The sequence below is a fragment of the Glycine soja genome, chromosome 6 (assembly GCF_004193775.1).
Source record: "Glycine soja cultivar W05 chromosome 6, ASM419377v2, whole genome shotgun sequence".
Classification (NCBI taxonomy): Eukaryota; Viridiplantae; Streptophyta; class Magnoliopsida; order Fabales; family Fabaceae; genus Glycine; species Glycine soja.
In genome coordinates, this window is record NC_041007.1 from 11,955,724 (window position 1) to 11,976,810 (window position 21,087).

General features: G+C 36.2%; 2 protein-coding genes across 4 annotated transcripts; one reads left to right on the forward strand and one right to left on the reverse strand.

Moving 5' to 3' along the window:
- Nucleotides 1-1,588: 1,588 nt before the first annotated feature.
- LOC114415712 (protein ACTIVITY OF BC1 COMPLEX KINASE 8, chloroplastic-like) lies at nucleotides 1,589-15,453 on the reverse strand. The gene is made up of 21 exons (XM_028380540.1): nucleotides 14,927-15,453; nucleotides 14,720-14,855; nucleotides 13,403-13,569; nucleotides 12,596-12,716; nucleotides 12,348-12,448; nucleotides 12,156-12,254; nucleotides 7,421-7,531; nucleotides 7,241-7,320; nucleotides 7,038-7,107; nucleotides 6,440-6,513; nucleotides 6,249-6,318; nucleotides 6,053-6,141; nucleotides 5,329-5,453; nucleotides 4,969-5,049; nucleotides 4,825-4,885; nucleotides 4,665-4,719; nucleotides 4,488-4,586; nucleotides 4,281-4,370; nucleotides 3,260-3,319; nucleotides 3,028-3,155; nucleotides 1,589-2,130 (listed from the first exon to the last, which is right to left on the reverse strand). Exons 1-20 carry the CDS (start codon nucleotides 15,377-15,379, stop codon nucleotides 3,039-3,041), a joined length of 2,259 nt encoding a protein of 752 aa, XP_028236341.1. The 5' UTR covers nucleotides 15,380-15,453; the 3' UTR covers nucleotides 1,589-2,130; nucleotides 3,028-3,038.
- Nucleotides 15,454-15,963: 510 nt separating this feature from the next.
- Nucleotides 15,964-19,449, forward strand: LOC114415714 (protein CPR-5). 3 transcript variants are annotated; one of them, XM_028380542.1, is made up of 6 exons: nucleotides 16,409-16,472; nucleotides 16,767-16,823; nucleotides 16,946-17,183; nucleotides 17,284-17,319; nucleotides 17,464-18,294; nucleotides 18,536-19,449. In XM_028380542.1, the coding sequence occupies exons 3-6, from the start codon at nucleotides 17,172-17,174 to the stop codon at nucleotides 19,064-19,066; spliced, it is 1,410 nt and encodes a 469-aa protein (XP_028236343.1). In that variant the 5' UTR covers nucleotides 16,409-16,472; nucleotides 16,767-16,823; nucleotides 16,946-17,171; the 3' UTR covers nucleotides 19,067-19,449. The 3 variants fall into 3 exon arrangements, with proteins under 3 accessions (XP_028236342.1, XP_028236343.1, XP_028236344.1); XM_028380543.1 differs by having other exon boundaries at nucleotides 16,946-17,127; XM_028380541.1 differs by lacking the exon at nucleotides 16,946-17,183 and having other exon boundaries at nucleotides 15,964-16,472.
- The last annotated feature ends 1,638 nt before the right edge of the window (nucleotides 19,450-21,087 follow it).

Below are 21,087 nucleotides of genomic sequence, written 5' to 3' on the forward strand. Positions count from 1 at the left end.
CCTTCTCACATGCACTATTTTTCACTCCATATGAATATTTCTTTTAGTTTTAGCTTGAGTTACGCATTTACTCTCTATAGCTTAAAACTAGATGGTTTTAGTTTCTGTCATTAAGTGTTTCTTAATTCTGTTAATTTTCAAGCAATTTTTAAAGTTACAATTTGTTGCGGTTTAACAACCACCAAAAAAATTGTGTAAGTTTTTCTTAACGTGGTATGACACACTTGATAGTAGAGAACAAAATGGAATTTAAAGTGCACATCTAGAGACTAAAACATCTAATTTCTATATTAAGTTACATAACCAAAGTGGAAAAAACATTAATAATGTAAATAAATTTTACACTATTATTATTAAGAGATAGATTGTCATGTATAATAAAATTGTTGAATTTTATATTAATTACTTTAAAAATTATATTTTTGATAATTTCTAATCAATTTACAAATAATTCTTACATTGATAATACATAAAAATAAAATAAAATAAATCATACATTATATTAATCACCCTTCCCTCTACTCCTGATCACCTCCTCCACACACCGACTGGATAAAGTCACAACGATCATCCCTCCACCATCATTTATCCTAGGTCAAAACCATGTCATCTCAAGCAAAATAATTATTATAATTGTCCTTTTTTTTTTCTTAACTTTTTTTTTACAAAAATCATTTTAATATCTTTTAAAATATTATTATAAAAACATCTAAGAAGATTGGAATCTCGTATCTTCCCGGTTGTTTCCATTTCTCCCCCTCTTCTTCATACATGCGTTTTGATAATCTTGAAAGGAATGAATTTGTTCCTTTGACAGCTTATTGCTTGTCTTCTAGATCCATAGAAGCTAGGTACTTCACATTTTCAGAGAAATGGGACAGGAAAAAGAATTTATCTTAATCAGTTACCGACATACTCGTTGAAGTCGAGATTTATTTTATTAATGCGACATGCGCCTTCTCACTTGGGTTCTGTTTAAAGAAGCTAAGAAACCACTGTCATTTGAGATTCTTAATTTGAAAATTGGTATTTAAGGAGAAGAATAGACCAACCTTAGTACAACCCAATTACCCAAGTTCCACAGACCAGAGCCAAATGAGTTTATTAAGACATCGAAAACCCTCGTTTAGAGAGACACATGGAGATAACAGAACATGCCCATGTGGGATGCCATAATAATAAATTGAAGATTGCAAGCCATCTAGCATATGGGATTCCCTCTACATATTCTGCTCCATCCTTGTCACTTTTATTGCTATATTTTCTTGGCGTATTAGGTGCTCACATTTATGCAACGTTAATGTACACATTAAGATAATTGATATTTTGGAGAAACGCGTAGATGAAAAGCACGAGTCTAGACAAAAGAAAATAATTAATTTCTTCCCAAGGACCAGAACCAGAGTGCCAAAATAGGAAACAGCACAAAATAAAAGACAATAGAGGCGGTGAAACAGACAACGTGAATTCAATAGACCCTGCGCACAATGATGACAATGCAGTAAGGTGTTCAGGATATGAAACTCGTAAATTATTTGCAATTCCATCTAGAAAAACTTCTGCAATGTAAATCCAACACGCACATCGATGACACATACAACCATTTTTTTTTCATTGAACAAATCTATGGAAGTCAATTTCGGGCAAAGCTTCCTCTCCAATTTTTTGTTGGAAGCTGCATCATACTGTATAATACTGTAATAGTAATTACAATAAGAGTCATGCTACATAGAAAAATAGTAGCTGAATTTTGACAGATTTCGGTTAAGTTCGGGCGTGGAATGTAGTAGTGAATTGTGAATATATCCAAACTCTACATCATACCTATACATGTTACTATGGGGCAATAACATATAATTTTTTTGGGAGGGAGGTGGGGTGTAATGACAAAAATGTGGCTCTAAAGCCAATTGGCTATTGTAGAGCACAATTTTTTTATTAACTGAAACAGGTGAATGGAGAAAGCCCCCATCATTTGCTAATTGAAATTTTTATACTTGCTGAAGTCTTCCGAAATGTTGGGTAATGCTTTCTTTCAGCTCCCCAGGTCATTTAATCCTTTTCATGCTCTGAAGGTTGACTTGTAACCATGACCTTAACATGAGCTATTTTTCGGTCCTAATCCTAAATCTGCAATAAGCCCAAGCAAAAAGCAATAAATAAAGAAAATGTCAAAAAACCTACAGCTTAAGTATTGTTAACACCCTATACTTGCATCTGTTATATATAATTAACTCTACATATCAGTACTTTCATGCTAGCAAGTAAGATTTGCCCCTAGCTAGGATGCTTGCATACCAAATATATGATACCTGGGTGCCCAAGTAAATTATCATACTGAACACAAGGTTTCTGAAGTTAGCCATGTTTGAAATGAAAAGTATATTACGTACCAAGGAAAAAACACACCAACATACCAAAGCGTCCTAGTGTACTATGATACAGATTATAGACACTGGAATGGATGGAACACCATTTATAAACCTTGACAAAAAAATTTACAAGGATATACATTAGAATTTGCATTTGTCGGATTCATTAATTATATCCAACATTCACTTAAATAATTATCATTAACCTGTATTCCATGATAATAATTATGTCAAAGGCTCTCATGGCACTATTTTTTTCAAAAAAGAAAAAATATAGAGGAACAGGTAACAAGTGTTATTTAATACTAGTTACTTCTCTTTCTTTGTTCTATTTTGAAAAATACCAGAAGAGTACAACACACAAGAAAATATCACATTAGCAAGAGACTAGGCCCTGTTGGAAGATGGACTTAATACAATAGTACTTGGGTGATGACATCATGTGACATTTTCTCAGCTCTAAAAGGTTCACAACATGCATGCTTAGTGTCACAAACTGTACAACAATTTATGGGGGAAAATTGACCTTCATGCATTAAAATTGCTAAACGATCTTTTTCACCATCTTATAAAAATTCTTGCATGACATCATAACTTGAACATATATTAAGTATAGACCATTCTTATAAAAAATAAAAAATAAAGCAAGATTCACCATGTAGCTGCTTATGCAGTCCCTGTTATCAATCGTTCCCGTTCATCTAGCTTCTTGACCTTGACAATGCCCAAGAGCACTTGAAAACCAAAGAGTGCACAGAAGATATATGCTGCAATGGCAGGCACCTGAAAAAGATAACCCATGACTGAGCAATGAGATCACACCAGATAATTGATTGACTTTATAATCACTTCCAGTAAAAAAGAGATGCAGGGTGGGAACAACTTACCCGAATTGAATTGAGATACAAAACTGTTGCAAGATTGATTAGGCTCCCAGCAGCTACTGCCTGTTAATTGACAAAACGGTAACATGAATCTAAGAGTGTTTAATTTTTTTTCTCATTTGTAAAAATTAGTTTATAAAACACTTTATTAAATTGATTTTTAGATAGTAGGAATGGGGAGGAAGATGTGAAAGAGAAAGGAAGAACATGAGTAATAAAAAACTCAAAGTTGAAAATCAAAACAACTTGGGAGATGTTTTTTTAGTTTTAAAAACTAAAAAAGAGATTAACTATGAAACATTTTCAAAAACTACTCTTGTCAAACAAGTTATTTAAAAAAAGGGGGTGAAAAGAAAAAAGAAAAAGAAAACAGTTTTCAAGAGAATCAAAACCAAGAATCAAACAGACCCCATGTCTTGCCAACAGGTTTTCCAAGTCTCTCCTATAATATTATCCATTAATGAGAACAAGATTAAAAAAAACATGCATCTGGCTTGCAATACATGCATGCATAAAAGCATGAAATTGTATCAAAAGTCAACAACTATTTATACACATCCATCAGTCATTTAGAAGCCATGGGAGAAATAGAAATATTGAGATTTTGATTACAAATATGTTAAAAGGTAGACATCAAACAGTCACACCTTTGCAATATATGAACATATACCTGGATGCATGGGCAGTTGGGCACTCAGTAATGTAGGCATAATAAGTATAAAAAGCTGATAAATGAGTTACATTCATCTACAGGCACGCTTACAACTTTATTTAATATAGTACTGAATTGCCACCACGTGAAAAAACCTAATCTCAGTTTCATAAAACTTAGACTTTGCAAGATTGACCATACAACAGCCAATTGAACCTAGAGCTGCTTACGGTAGATAATAAATTTGAGGTGCTAGCATACCCACAAAGATTGACAAATACATGTTTTACAGGCAGTAGAACAAACTTTAACCAAATTGACCAAAGAAGTAAACTTTACAGTTCAAATAAATCACATGTTAGATTGACTCACACTCCCTATAGTCTTCTGGACAGCAGCAACACGCTGGAATGCCCTCTCAGATTCCAAAGTTCGAACTCGCAGCTTTAGATCACCTTGCTCCTATGGAAAAATTAAGTGTAATAAGCAGTGATCTAGAATACCAAAAGTTTAAAACAAACAACAGGTATGAATCAAATAAATTGACTTGAACTATATATCTGAAAATCTGGGAAATACCAGTCTTTGGATAATGTCAGCAAGCTTGTCAACCCTATCAGCCTGTCTGAATAAGTTGTAAAATGCTTGAGATTGTCTATCCCATCTCTTCCTGAAGTCCTGTATGTCATAGGATAGATGTGAGAGAAAGAATCAATAATATTGACTTAATTCACAGTAGAACATGTTTGTGACTACCTTTAGGACAACTTCAACCCCAGCTTCACGAAACCTGAGCAACTCCAGGGCATAACTACATGGCCAGGAAGGCTAGTTGTGTTAGATACGTAAAACATATATTTAACATGAATAATTGAAAATAATTAAAAAGTTAAAAAATTATGAAGACAATATTTACGGTTTGGCAATCTCAGTGATGTCAAAACGTGGGTCAAGCCCCTTTCCAATGCCATCCAACACTGCAGAGACAAAAATTGACTTGTTACCTTATAACCATATTCATGGATTATGCAAAATTATGCATTAAACTTGTTGCATTTACCTGAGAAGGCTCTAACAACAAATGTGAATGTAGCAGGAAATCGGAAGGGCTGGTCTGCTGCAATAGATAATAAATCTTCACCTGTTTAAAGCAAGACAGCTAAGTATCTGATAGAAACTGGTCCAGATACAAAAGAAGGAATGAATTTTACTAAGATCACTCCTGAACTTTCAAGAGGTCAAGTGTCTCCCAATTCCTTTCTATATTGTAGTTGGGTGGGAGATAGCCTGCATATTATATATTCTTCCCAAATACATTTTTTATCTTCACATATGGCAGATAAATCAACAATAATACTTGCATGCACACATTTATATAGCCTAAACTTAAATATCCATTCAGTTACACCAGGTGCATTACCAATAGCAGCCAGACGTTGCTTTTTCTTCTTTATTTTTTCCTCCTTGCTTAATGGTTTTTTGAATCCAAGTTCAGTTGTTGCTTCCTCTCTCTCTTGCCTTTGTGCAGCCAGGCGCTCTTCAAAACTGTAGTAGATAACATTAATTCAAGGTCAGAGATTTCAGTAGGTTTCAAACATAACTAATCAGTACCCTAAGTTGTTTTTGAGCTAAAAAATTGTTAGGAATCCAGAAATTGATTGAGTTTTCAGGGAGAGAGAAACAGAAAACACAGAAAGTAAAGGAAAGAATGTTTTTATCAGTGTTTATTGAATTACAAAGAAGAACCTAAGGAGAAGATTCTCCTATAGTGTGCAACAAAAAAACTAACCTAATAAATCCAAAACTGATCAGAAATATGCAGTTAAAAGGTTCAGATAGATATTGATATATTTCTAACATCATAACAAATCAGGACAGACAAGTGCTTCTACACAGACCCCATTCAACAAGCAATGCATTTCAGCCTCCCACATGACAGGTATAAATGAAACAGACCAACGAACCATCTAAAGAAATATATTGAATCTGCACAACCTTTCTTTTTCAAGATAAAATATTTTGACTTGGATTCTCCAACCCTTAAATTTTCCTTTTAATAATAACAACTTATAGAAATATCAATGTTTAAGTACTGGAGGTGATTCCATTCGTGATATATTTCCACTAAGTTGGTTTATAAATACCTGTTAAGGAAGAATTGTGCTGTTCTTCTAACAGCAGTCATATCTCCAGTAGGGACAAGAACTCCCATTTGAATCATTGCTTGTAGAACCTAATACCAGAACACAAGCTTCATTTGGTAAGCATTTGAGTCAAGAATGTGATAATATGGTACAATACTTGTATTATTATTCAACATAATTTATGACAAACATCTACCTTGTCTGGATCTTTCTCATAAACTCCATAAAATGTTTCAAGCAAACCTTCTCGAATGTTTGGACTGATACTGTAAGACGCAATACCAAACATAATTGTAAAAAGGCAAACCATCTCACAAAACTTAAAGCAAGTGCATGTGCCACTGTTGAATTCATATTTGAAATAGCCATAGAAGACAAAGAACATACCTCCCCATCATTCCAAAATCATAGAAGATCAATCTTCCACCATTGACATCATCAACTGCAATATTTCCAGGATGCTGCAGGAACAATGTAAACATGTATGGGTTACACACAAGATCATCTGGTAGGAATCCAATACCTGTGAGTCCCAAGGCCCCAAAAGCACTTTTGGTTTATACCCATAGACCAAAACCAATCCGGACCCTTAAGGGTGTGTTTGGGACAGCTTGATGGCAACATTGGCAAGACCCACCCATCAATCAAATGCAAAAGTCAGCATTAGTGATTTAGTGGTGCCACATGGGGGAGGGGGATTGCTTAACAGATAACAGTTACTCTAGGGCAGTGAGAGAGAGCCTGAGATTGTCAAAATACAAGCCCCCACACCAAGCAGACTTGCAAAAGAATAATAATTGTAAAACACAAGTAGCATACATCTCATTGCTCAGACAATAGATGCTAATGTTGCAGCATAAGAGCAAGTTCAAAGATAGTTAACATTTTGGCTTTACTATACAATTTACCGGATAGCTAATCCATATATAATGTAACATAATATATAAAGAGATTTCTGATATTGATTCTAAAAATGCAAACTCACAGGGTCAGCATGGAAGAAACCATGTGATAAAATTTGTTCCAAGTATGACTCAACCGCATATCTCCCTAACCTGTAGAACATAACAAATAATAATTTGAATCAAGTTAGATGCCATCCTCAACAGAGATACACAAAAGTAAAAGGTAAGAATCTAACATGTTCATTGTGATTTTGCCCAGAAAATAAATAGAGATTCTACTAACCTTTTGCGGTCAACACCCAGTTGATCTAAAGCTTGTATTTTGTTTATTTTAATCCCTGGAACATACTCCATTGTCAGAATCTGCATTGGAAACATAGATAATAGATAAATAAGTTCAGACATAAAATGGAAAATATGTGCATTACTACATTTGGCATAATAAGAGCCATGAAGGTTAAACCTGTGGTGTGGTATAATCCCAGTAGATTGTAGGAACTTTCACATAATCCATGTTCTTAAAGTTACTTGCAAACAATTCTGCATTAGCAGCCTCCTTGGTGTAATCAATCTCCTGAAAATTATTAATCCATGTTGCAGTAACAGGATCGGAGAATGTTATTTGCTGAGAACACGTGCATACATCATACCAAAACAACAGATTCACAACTCAAGCAGGAACTGAAACAGGAATGACCACTCTTATGTGTGATGATCTTAAGCCCATATTTGTATTGTGTAGATGGTTTTCTTACATCAAGTTTTCCTATACATAAACAATTTATGATAATGCAAAATTGTGATCTAGCTGCTGGTTATGCATGCAAGCATTAAATTCCCTCAAACTTCTTTCTGTCTTCCCCAATCATAGCAACATTGCCATAAGAAAAAGAAACTCTTCAGTTATATATCTACTAGACTCTACCACAGTAAACTTGCAAAAATAATATTGTCGTTTGCAGTTTAAAAAACATTGTTAAAAAGTTTGTGTAGTTTTATATATTGTAGCTGTTGTAGTTCAGCTTTATTGAGGGGACAGCTGTATTGTGTCAATGTAAACAGCTGTCTCCCTCCCTTGTGTACCCTATATATATGTTTAATAGAGAGCAATGAAAAGTGTGGTGAAAGTGTGACATTTCACACAAAATTCAAACTTCAAGTTAGTATCAAAGCGGGTAACCGTTCTGATTGCCATCCGCCGCCGCCATCTCTGGCCACCATATTCTCCGGCGAAGCCAAGGTTGGGTGCGCTTCGAGGAGTGCGACTCACCCCTGCAAGTCACGTGGTTAGAAGATCAGCCACACCAATTCCAGTGCGTGAAGCCCACTCGTCGCCTTCCCGTCACCGGAATCTCACTGGACCAGCTCCAACTGCTTCGTCGGCCTCTTCTGGGTGCATTTCAGCCTGTTTTTCGGTGTTGACAGTTGGAACGTGTCAGCCTCACGTTTCCTCCTTCTACTTTGTTAGGGTTTCGTCTTTTTGATCAGAAATGGCCTCTTCCGGCCCTGTATTCTCCTTCTCTGGAACCCCTACCATCACAACTGCAATACTTAACTGGAAGAACTACCTGTCTTGATCTGCTTCAGTGGAGTTGTGGTTTCTTGGCCAAGGATATCATGACCACTTGAAAAAAGGAGTTGGTGCTGTCCCAAATGACAAGAAATCTGAGTGGGAAAAACTTGATTTTAGGAAGCTGGACAAGTTTTACATAGTTCTTATTTTGAGAAGCCTACATTCAGATTTTGATCATGTGCGTGATCAAGTTCTTGTTGGTGACCAAGTTCCGTCAATGGACTCTCTAATTACTAGACTTCTTCGTGTGTCCCATGTGTTGAAAGATGAAAACTTAGTTGAAGTCGTGAAAACATCAGCCATGGTTGCACCTCGTGGAAAAGGAGGAGGTCGTAACAATAGAGGAGGCCGCGGTGGAAGGAGTGGACGTCCTCAATGCACCTATTGCAAGAGGATGGGTTATACTCAAGAAAATTGTTACTCCTTACATGGCTTTCCTGACAAAGTAACACATGTATCTAAATCAAAAAAATTAGAGTCTAAGTTCTCTGATGAGAAGTACCAAGAATATTTGAAGCTCAAATCTGAAAAATCCAACAACCAAACACAATCCTCCTCCGTACCATGTGTTTCAACAGCATGTATCTCTCAATCCAGCAACCAAACACATGTTCTCATACACCACAACAAAATGACATAGCAGAAAGGAAGAATTGTCATCTCCTTGAAACTGCACGCTCCCTAATGTTAAACTCCAATGTTCCTACACACCATTGGGGAGATGCAGTTCTTACTGCTTGTTTCTTAATAAACATGATGCCTTCTTCTTCTCTTGAAAACCAAATCCCTTACTCAATTATTTTTCCTCATGATCCATTATTTCATGTCTCTCCTAGAGTGTTTGGTTGTACTTGTTTTGTCCATGATCTTTCTCTTGGTTTAGACAAACTCTCTGCTAAGGCCATTAAATGTGTCTTTTTGGGTTATTCTCGTCTTCAAAAGGGTTACAAGTGTTACTCTCCAACTACAAGACGATACTATATGTCTGCTGATGTAGCTTTTTTTGAGGACACACCTTTCTTCTCACCCTCCATGGACTATCCTTCTTCCCTCCAGCAAGTCCTTCCAGTCCCATCTCCTGGTCCACTTGGTAATTCCAACCAAAGTGTTAGTGGAATCCCATCTCCTCCACCAAGTTCAACAAAAGTTGCTCCTCCACCTCTTATTACATATCAACGTAGGACACGACAAGTTGGTTCTACAGTGCCTGAGTCTTCTCCTCGTGATTCCCATCCTCCTCCAATAGATCCTCAAACCATGGATCCTTCCTCTTCCACTTCTTCTCATCACTCTGATTCAGATTGGCCTATTGCCTTTAGGAAAGGTACTCGATCTACTCGTAATCCTCATCCTATTTATAATTTCTTGAGTTATCATCGTTTGTCTCCTCTTACTGTTCCTACCAATATTTATGAGACACTTGATCATCCTAAATGGCGACAAGCCATGATTGATGAAATGCAGGCTCTTGAAAACAATGGTACTTGGGAACTTGTTCCTTTTCCTCCTGGCAAGAAAAATGTTGGTTGTAGATGGGTCTATACTATTAAGGTCGGGACCAATGGTGAGGTTGATCAGCTTAAGGCTCGATTAGTAGCTAAAGGATACACTCAGATCTATGGCTTTTATTATTGTGATACTTTTTCTCCTATAGCTAAAATCACCACTGTTCGACCGTTTCTTGTTATGACTACCATGCGCCATTGGCCCCTCCATCAACTTCACATTAAAAATGTCTTCCTTCATGGTGATCTTGAGGAGGAAATTTATATGGAGCAACCCCCTGGATTTGTTGCTCAGGGGGAGTATGGCCTGGTATGCAAGCTACATCGATCTCTCTATGGGTTGAAGCAATCTCCTCGAGCTTGGTTTGGTAAATTTAGTCATATTGTACAACTTTTTGGGTTGAAACGAAGTGAAGCAGATCATTCTGTTTTTTATTGTCATACATCCCTTGAAAAATGTGTTTAACTAATGGTCTATGTTGATGATATAGTGATTACAGGAAATGATGTTACTAAGATCGTCCAGCTAAAAGAGCACTTATTCAGCCATTTCCAGACCAAAGACTTGGGATATTTGAAGTACTTCCTTGGTATTGAAGTGACTCAATCAGGAAATGGTGTTGTGATCTCACAAAGGAAGTATGCTCTTGATATACTGGAGGAAACAAGCATGCAAAATCGTAGGCCTGTTGATAGTCCTATGGACCCAAATCTGAAGCTCATGGCAGATCAAAGTGAAGTTTATCCTGATCCCGAGAGATATAGGAGACTTGTGGAAAAACTCATTTATCTCACCATTACAAGACCTAATATTTCCTTCGTTGTTGGGGTGGTTAGCCAATTTATGCAAAATCCTCATGTTGATCATTGGAATGCCGTCATGCGTATTCTCAGATATGAAAAGAAAGCTCCAGGACAAGGATTGTTGTATGAAGACAAGGGTAACACTCAAGTATCTGGATATTGTGATGCGGATTGGGCTGGTTGTCCCATGGACAGGAGATCTACCTCAGGATATTGTGTTTTTATTGGGGGAAATATTATCTCTTGGAAAAGCAAGAAACAAACTATTGTTGCTTGATCTAGTGCAGAGGCTGAATATCGATCTATGGCTATGGTTACATGCGAACTTATGTGAATTAAACAATTTCTCCAAGAGTTGAGATTTTGTGAAGTGGTGCAAATGAAGTTATACTGTGATAATCAGGCAGCTCTTCACATTGCCTCAAATCCAGTCTTCCATGAGAGGACTAAACACATAGAGATTGATTGTCATTTCATTCGAGAGAAACTATTGTCCAAAGAGATTATCACTGAGTTCATCAATTCTATTGACCAGCCAGCAGATATTTTAACTAAGTCCTTAAGAGGAACTAGGATTCAGTCTATATGTTCCAAGCTTGGTGCATATGATTTGTATGCTCCAGCTTGAGGGGGAGTGTTAAAAAGTTTGTGTAGTTTTGTATATTGTAGCTATTGTAGTTCAGCTTTATTGAGGGGACAACTGTATTGTGTTAGTGTAAACAGCTGTCTTCCTCCCTTTTGTACCCTATATATATGTTTAATAGAGAGCAATGAAAAGTGTGGTGAAAGTGTGAGATTTCACACAAAATTCAAACTTCAAGTAACATCTAACAACATATGAAATCAGGAACACCCAACAAGCATGTTTGGAAGAATTACAGCTGCAGAACATAAATAATGTTCTGCCAATTTACTCCATTGCCTAGCCAGGTCATAAAGAAGTACCATTGCAAGCCTCCTTATCCCTTCTATCCAAACAACTCAAATATAGTTATCTCCTTTGTCTTTTGAGTAAAAGACCCTCTCAATCAGCCAACACCCTGCAGAATTCTAGGATCTTTGTTATAAAAGTTTCCCATGAACCAGAGGAACTTCTTCAATTTCCTAACATGCAATTCCACAGATACCAATTTAGAAGCCTCTTGCCCACTCCATGCACCCAAACTCCAAAAGGTAGTGTTTTAGTACAATCTTTTTATTTTATTGGACTTCATTTTTAGAAGAACTAAACCAAGATGATGGAGAACTAGACAAATTACTTACTGTTCAGTAATCTCAAGTAACATAACAATGTAGTAACTTCCAGAAATCATCACCTGATATAAGACAGAGGCACATTCATCATAAATAGCAACCCAATCCCTCTTTGCGCCATCTGATTTTGGATCGATTTTTTGAAGATATTCAGCAATAACCTGGGGTTAAAGAAAAGACATTATCAGAAGTTATATCAGATTTGCTCATAGTACCATAAGCATTATAGAAAAGCCTTAATTTATAACACTGACCCTCAGGTTTTTAAGATCAATATCAAAAAGATCCTTGAGACCAGGCCTTTGTACTTTAATAACAACCTCCTGTCCATTTAATCTCGCACGATGAACCTGACCTACATTTGGTAAAATAGAAGAGTTCACTATTCCAGTCTTCTCATCAAATATGATACGTAGAATCATGCTACACTTGATCTTGGCTCCTTCATTAATTTAACATAATTTCTATATTACAAAGATGTGCAAAGTAAAACATCAATTACCAAGACTTGCAGCAGCTATTGGTTCATAGTCAAACTGATCAAAGATATCACCTAAAGGAGCTCCAAGCTCTTCTTCAACAATAGCTACAGAGGTCTCTGAGGGAAATGGAGGAACTTGATCCTGAACCGAAAACAATCAATAACTAAGGCACCAAAGAAATGCAAACTTACTATTTTTTTCTCTTTTAGTTTTATGCTTTTTTTACATGTAGTTTTATGTTGTGATTATCTTGTCATCAGCTTTAGAATTCAAAGGGAAACATTCTCAATAGCTTTTTATCACTTACTGCCTAAGTCGATGAGCAAGATGAAGTCTTAAAACTTGAGAATACAAGGATTACAAATGAATCTATTCAATCTTATATCAAGAAAGTTTGTTTCTCATATAATAATAATAAATTACATCAAAATGCATCTAGAACATTTGTCATTCCGTTTTGAACATAGGTTGAGCAGGTAAAAATTGAGAAGATAAGAAATGAAAATGTATTTTTGCCTAATAAAGAGTAGATGTAACTTTCATCTAGTATTAGTATTGACTAGATTGATAAGATCATTCACAAAATAAAAAAACTTTATAGGGTAATTAAAAGAGATCATAATAGAATATGAAACAGTCAATAGAATGGTAGAATATAATTAGAAAGTCATGTCCCTTAACAAATGGAAAACAAATCTACATGCAAGACTTTTTTTTCTTTTATCTGTTTTTTTTATATGAGACATATGACAAGTAATAGAAACAAGTTCAAAGTATATCAATGCAGGGAAATAATCTTATAAATTATGTTCAAAACTCTAATTTACCTGAAGTTCGGACAACTGGTCAACATATTCTTGAGGAAGAATGTCCACCCTAGTGGAGAACTGCTGGCCAATTTTGATGAATGTTGGACCTAATCTAAGAATGTTTTCCTTCAGCCACTTGGCAAGAACCTTTCGCCTTAAGGTTTGTTTTTCCTCAGTCATTCCTCCTGCAAATAATATCTTCAGATCAAATAAAAACAGAAACTGGCATCCTACAAATCCATCAAATTCAATACAGAAACACTTCATAGATTAAATGGTTTTTTAATTGTAGTTAGGAATAGGCTTTAAAACAGATGATGATCATAAAAGAATATTGTAAAAGACCAATAAGAAAACAAGGCTGTTGGAAAGCCTCCTTAATTGCAGTCACTCCTGGTCAGCCTTATTTGTGGCCTCTTTAAAGCACTTGCATTGTGCAGGGTGAGAGGTGTGTTTATTCCCACATATATTAGAGATATGGCCAATGTAGCTCCTGTAAAGCTTCGACAACCCTCACTTTATAAACCAATTTTATGGGTTGAGTTATGCCCTAAATCCAAATTCTAAAATGGTATCAAAGCCTATTCTAGATCTGTAATTAAGCCACTTGTATTTGTCTATGCTCTATATATCCAGTCCTAGGCATGAGAGGGTGTTGTTATTGGACCACCAACATTTGTCCACACTTTAGATGTCCAATCTTCAACATGAGGAGGTGTGTTGAGATCCCACATCAACTAGAGATATTATGGCTAATGCTAGACCCTAGACCCAAATTCTAAGTTGGTATTAGAGTCTATCGTAGATCCATTATTAGATAGTAGGCACCCATATTGTCATGCTCCAGGATCATAAATGTTGCAACTAGTATCATATTATGCTGGGTGTGACTTGTGAGAGGGGGTGTAAGCTTCCAGCTTTTTAGCTCCCTAACTTATAGCTTATAAGCTACATCTGTGCTTTTAGTTTTTCACATATGACTATAACGTAACATGTTAACATCCCTACAAATTTGGTCTATGGTTGCAATCACTCAAAACCTCACTTGATTAACATAATATTTAAAATTTAACCAGTAAGGAGTCATTCTTGGTGGTATCTGTTTTGAATGGTTCAGTTTCAGTCCATTCGGACAGCAAACACTCCCACACTCCTATTACAGAGACGCATATGAATAAACCACAACCCTTTTTATTGTAATCGAAATTCCTGGACATGACCTCAGCAGATTCGCGAGCACTTCATAGTTCATACACATAATTGTATGAGGAAATTTGTTTTAGAGAAGAACCAATGCTTCTTCAAGCTTACTAAAATCTTCAATGGAGGACGAACCTTTGTAAGAGAACTTCTGGTTGTTCAGCCAAGCCTTAAAGATAAACGTGGCAAAAAATCCCCAAATCTCAAAGGTTCTTTGTATTGTGGAGTAAGTCTTGAACCTGTTCCAACGACCCCCAGGCGCAACCGCCACCTGCGAAAAGCCACACGTTCATACTTCATTCCAGTTACTGAAACGCAATCAAAACAATCAAAACGACGAACCTCAACTTGTTCGTTCCCACTTTGTTTAAACCAGGCGTCTTCTTTCCCAATCTCCTCCAACCTCTTCTTCCTCCCATCCTCGCTCAGCTTATTAGAGGCTTCAACTTCCAACACCTCCGCAGAAACGCCGTTTCCGTTTTCGTAGCCGTACTTCACCAAGCTTCCGTTAGTAGCGCCGTTAACGTATCCACCAACGGAGGCGCCATTTCCGTCAGCAGCAGCGGCGGCGGCGCCGTTTCCGGTCCATTCGACGTCGTTGAGTCGCTCGGCCAACGCGGATTCTTCTCTAGTTGCGCGGATTCGCGAGGTGCGGAGAGAGACGTTGGAGGTGACGTGGCGGGAAACGGAGTAAGGTGAGGAGGGGAGTTTGGAGAAGGAGATACGGCGTTTGGGGGTGGTTTGCGGAGAGAGGAAGTGGAGTTCGGGTAACGGGAGAGGAGAAGACGTAGCCATGAAGAGTGAGAGAGATTGACTAAGGATCACAGTGTGAGCGTGATAGAAAGGAGGGAAAGGGGTGGAGATGAACAGAACACGTGGCTTTAGCCAAGATGAGCCATAAAAATATTCTTTTTTATTTTCATGGATCAAAGTATCTATTATCTTACATGTCCACTCCAGGCCCTCCATCATTGCTCTTCCGTTACCCACTCTTGAACCATTATGTGTATTTCGAATCTTTGATAAATTTGTTGATTAGGATCATATTATATTATATTAAATTAGATTTAACATGAAGAGATTGGAATGTCTAATAATAAATTATTTTAACCTATAAATAGTTAGAGTGATAATCTTTAAACTAGGAATTTGACATGTGATTAATACGTCAAAGTTAATTTAATCATTCATGTATTATTTAAATTTAATTATTTATCTCTTATTCAAAACATCCACTTAATATCCAATATCAGTTTTGCTGATAGTTGTTCAAACATCCACTCGGTATCAATTTTATAAAATAATAATTCAAAACCAATTTTACAAACATACTTTTTTTTTATAAATATTTTCCATATTGGAAAAAAGAGAAAGAAAAAGTAGGGTTTAAGCAAATACGGGAACTAGGCGGCAAAGTACAATGAAGGTAAGATTAAAATCGAAGACACGCGACGTTTCAGAATATACCAAAAGTGAAAAAAGGAAACACTCTCTCTCTCCCGCGCGCCCTCGCTTGTCAATGATTGGATCGATTGCAATATTAACGTTGGGCGCTTGAAATTTGAGGGCTTTTCATATTAAATTTCAATTTCAATTTCATGGTCTCTTCACTGAAATTGCGACCCAAATGGCTGAGATTCAGAATTGTTCCTCGGAACCAGAACCAACCGCAATCAACGAATGGGAGGGTCAAGCTTCGATGAAGAGCACAACGCAAAGTTCAGAAGCCTCCGATACGACGTCGTCACGAAAAGAGAATAAAGGTAAAGGTAAGGCTGCGGCGTTCAAACGACGGAACCCTAGAGTTCTTGTTCGCCGCCATAGGGCTAATAATGTGGACACTATTGGCCTTCCTCTTGGCATGTCATTCGCCGCTGTTATGGCTCAGGTATGTGCTGCTATTAAAGTTCGCTTCTTGATGCCGATTTTTGTTTTTCTTGGTTTTAATTTTGCCTTTGATCAATGAATGTTGGTTTTAATTTTGTATTTTTAATTCGATACTGATGTGATATGTCTTATATGAACTGCTATCACGTGTTTCTTTAACGCTAAAACAATCAATTATGTAGTAATAATTTGTGTTTTAATGTTTACAGTTAAATTTATTTTTTCGTTTTCTTTTGTGTTACAATTATTGCTTGATATTGGGCATGACAATTTTCAATTTTTTATTTTATTTAAGGTGATGTATAGAAGAGATGTAGCAGCCGAGAGTATGTCTCCCAGTCATCTTTCGATGGTAATTTTCTTCCCTATTTCTAAAGCAAACTTGAATAATAATATTTGATACCATTGTATCAGTCATTTGTATATTTCGTAAGACAACTCATTGAGTTACTATTTGCTATAATTGTGATGAAGCGCATGTTTGGATTGCCGTTACTGGAATGCCAATCTACATTTCCAGAAGGAAGCATGATCTTCGATGCTTCAGCGTTGAAGTGGCTCTGTGCTTCGTGCTGCCCTAAGTCCACCGCAAAATCAAACATGCGCTAAGGCTTTAAAAAACAGTCAGCAGCCCCGATTTTGGCCACAACGTCAAGGTTTTTGGGGTCTATTGCTGCCACAATTTAAAACCTTGATTGTGATGCTTAGAAAAGTTACAAAATTTAATCAATTACTGATACCATATGCATGCTGATCATTTGACTTGATTTATGTTTGAGCCTTGACCATTCCACTCTTTGCCTTCCTTGCAGATGTGTTCATCGGCTATCAAAGAATCTCTTGCCAGTGTAAGACAGACATCAATTGTCAATTCATCCCTTGATTGCAGTTTTACTACGTTTCTTTAGCAGTTCATGTCAATATTAAGCAAAGTCCATTTTCTGAAGCAATTCTGCGTGCTACTTGTTTGACTTCTTCCTATCCGGCTACAGGTTTTTGGAGACAAGCTAGATGGTTTGACGAGGAACTTTGAACAATCTTTTTGTAGCACCTTGAGTACTCTTCAGTTAATTTATGAATCATCCAAGAGCAATGAAGGAAATAAATTAAATAATACAAAGATGGAAATTATGAGTTCTAAATTGACTCTCAATAAAGAGGAATGCTCAGGTGATATTGTTACAGAGGTCGGTCATTCAAGACATGCTGAAATCCAAGATCAATCAATTAGTCATGATTCTCCTGAAGAGGTCAGGGATAACTTTCATATAGATTCAATTGGTCGTGATTCTCCTGAAGAAGGCAGGGATAACATTCATAATAATTCAGTTAGTCTTGATTCTCCTGAAGAGAGCAGGGATAACTTTCATATGGGTTCAGTTAGTCGCGATCTCACTTTGTATGGGCAATCAAACCAAATGGTTTCCTTTTCTCAAATATCTTTTGGATCTGTAAATAATCCTATGGTTAGTATTTTTGAGAAGTCCATCATGGAGCAGTGTCGTTCTAATGACCTCAAGACACTTGAACTTGGCCTTAAAATGAAGGAATTGAAATTGAAAGAGGATGAATTGGCTCTCAACCTTGATTCGAATAATTTAAACAGATCAAAATTAGTCATGGGAGAATCAAAGCAATCTTTCAAAGAGGAAAAGTTCAAGACCCAGTTAGAAGATACGAGGCATGGTGAACTCAAAAAGAAGTGCATTGACTGTCTTATTACTGGTTTGCTTATCATGTCATCCTCACTTTTGTATGGTGCCTATGTTTATTCCTACGAGCGGATTACTAAAGCTACTGAATCATGTACACCATCAACCCAGGCAAGTATAATCTTTTGTTTAAGATTTCAATGTTTAGTTTTGTTTTTAAAGTCTTTGTCATGATCAAAGATTTCACTTATCATCTTTCCATTATTTGTGCTCTAATTTAAGAATTAAGATAAAACTATGCAAAATAAGATGTAATTATGACAGTACTTTAGTGGTTGTGTCTGCATACTACTCCAGCATTGCCTTTGCTCAATTGGCAGTTGTTAATGATCTGTTTTTTTCTCCATTGTAGGAATCTTCCTCCTGGTGGACTCCCAAGTCAATGGTCTTATTCAATTCAAAGTTGCATATTTTGTGGTGTCAAGTTCAAGTTATGAGCCGAATGGCATTTGGCATCTTGATGATTTTTGCTGTTGCATATTTGCTCTTGCAGCGGTCGACCACAACATCACAGACTATGCCAGTCACTTTCATCCTTTTAATGTTGGGAATTTTTTGTGGCTATTGTGGCAAGCTATGTGTAGAGACATTGGGTGGGAGTGGTATTGTGTGGCTCTTATACTGGGAGATTATGTGCTTGCTGCATTTCTTATCTCTTTGCTGGACATCCGCTTTGTTCCGGATCCTTCATGGACCAGTCACTCCATCACAAACAATGGAGGAGAATACAATTCTTCGGTATTGGATTCGCAGAGTTCTGTTCTATGCTGCTATGCTTGTGTTTCTACCGTTGTTTTGTGGTCTCATGCCATTTGCTAGCCTAGGTCAATGGAAAGAACATTTTACATTGAAGGGGTCAGATTTTAATGGATCCGAATGGTAAAGCACTGCTCGGTCATGGAAGACCTTTATGTATAACAACTCTATGCCATACTATGGGATGCTTAGCTTGTGGTTAGACAACTAGCCAGTAGCCAAGCACCATCGGTTTGTATTTTGCCCACAGCTAGTTCTATTTAGTTCATGTTTTGCTAATTATTTTCTGCTATGATGTGATATTTAAAGTAATGCAATGACTATTGTATTGTATTGTGAGCACCACCTTCCTTTGCATTTGCCGCTGGATTCTTCTTTTATGATTTAAGACTCTGTAGGTGAGTCCTTAAAGAAGGAAATGTAATTTTTAGGGGTATGTATTTAGTTAGAATGATTAGCTGTCTTAATGTATTTTTCATTGGCAGTTAATTATGAATTATATTTTGAAAACTTTATTTTTTTATAATTATTTTTAAAAGTTATACCAACATGGTGTGACATGATTAATAGAGGATCTTGTTCCAGAAGTATACGATCATGAGTTTGATTCCTGACTTGTTTGTATGAAAAAATATCGATTGAGGATATCAACTACTTAAATAGTTTTCAATATCTTGGAAGATCAGTCATCAAATTTCAATTGAGGGATATCATGTTCACCTAAAAAAAATACATAAGATGTTATCTAATAGGTTTGTGGTGTATTAAAATTATTCTCTAAAATATTCCATTTTAAAATTTCATCATGAAGGTCGGATTCAAAATTCTTGGAATTTAGATTGGAAAGTTATCAAAAAGTTAATGAATTCTAATTTGTAAATCTTGTTCAGTATATCTGTCATGTTACTCCATTGAGCATATTATTTCCTTGTTGATTTACTTTTACAAGGATCAATACAATTGATAGATGACTATTTAAGCATGTTGATAGGGGTTTGATTTTCTGGTTGTGCATATGAAAAAGATTTTGTTGGGAGAGATAAAATTCACTTTAGCGATCTATACGCTTCGAGGGTTGACTCTTGGCTAGTTGTCTTTTTTGGAAGCAAGATATTTATACTTTAACGAAAGACTATTTTTTTTAGACTATTTTGGATTTCATTTTCCATGCTTTCATGGAGTCAAGAATGTTCAACCTTTTTCACTCTACCAATTTCATGAGACATTCTAGTGTGGTGAATTTGTGTGATTCATATGAGATATGCACCATTGTCACTAAACCAACAATTACTCAAAGTTTGTTTTTTTTTCATTGTTACAATAATATTGTTATGGAACATCATAACGTGACTTAATTATTAGATAATCTTATTTCCTTAAACATGTAACTAAAGATACAATTTTTTTATCTGTATATATAAAAAAATATTTGTTAAGAAAAATGAGTCTTTTAAATGGATTTGATGCATTCATTCTTAGCTCTCGGCCAAGGGATACTTGGGCTTAAAAAAAATCTAGTTATGAAATTTTTTGGAATATCATATCAATGGTTATGTGAAAGTTGAGAGTTTGGTTTTTATGAAAATAACTCTTTTTTAGGGATGATAGTGACAGCGAAGGGAGTGCCTCGCTTCTTTTGTGTCCCCAATGTTTTTTTTTTGTCATACGCCAGGGAGTGTGATCACCGTCATTATTCCTAAATCTTCTTATGGGGATTTTCCATCATCTTCATTTCCATAGGATAAAAATTTCTAAACACGGGGCTCTAGATGGGACAACTCCTGTAGGAATTTTGAGATGACGAGAAAAATTGTTACGCCTAACTAAATAAGTCTGATACGGTAAAATTTATTTATATTTTGCTGACATGAGCTATAAAAGGAATGCTCCAAGTTGTGGTACTCAGCTTCAAGGGCTTGGGTTCGAGTCTGATTCCTGCGTAAGAAACACGTTACTTTTTTATGCTTGAAGGTATTTTACAATGCTAGACTCTTCAATTAAGTTGGTATGGATGGATTGTTGCATAGGTAGAATATTGACTTGTTTAAATATGTTTTTTAATATAACTTTGATTTTAGTCTTTTAATTTTTCCTGTTTGTTTTAGTGTTCATATATTTCTAATATTATTTATGTAATGGGTTGAAATT

What these genes read in the sequence shown, in the direction of transcription:
- LOC114415712 (XM_028380540.1), bottom strand. Translation starts at nt 15,379, where the DNA reads ATGGCTACGTCTTCTCCTCTCCCGTTACCCGAACTCCACTTCCTCTCT. An exon ending in GTGGGAACGAACAAGTTGAG is followed by an intron (nt 14,856 to 14,926) that starts GTTCGTCGTTTT and finishes GGCTTTTCGCAG; the next exon opens with GTGGCGGTTGCGCCTGGGGG. An exon ending in GTGCCTCTGTCTTATATCAG is followed by an intron (nt 7,532 to 12,155) that starts GTGATGATTTCT and finishes AATAATTTTCAG; the next exon opens with GAGATTGATTACACCAAGGA.
- LOC114415714 (XM_028380541.1), top strand. Translation starts at nt 16,212, where the DNA reads ATGGCTGAGATTCAGAATTGTTCCTCGGAACCAGAACCAACCGCAATC. An exon ending in TCGCCGCTGTTATGGCTCAG is followed by an intron (nt 16,473 to 16,766) that starts GTATGTGCTGCT and finishes ATTTTATTTAAG; the next exon opens with GTGATGTATAGAAGAGATGT. An exon ending in CTCCCAGTCATCTTTCGATG is followed by an intron (nt 16,824 to 17,283) that starts GTAATTTTCTTC and finishes CCTTCCTTGCAG; the next exon opens with ATGTGTTCATCGGCTATCAA.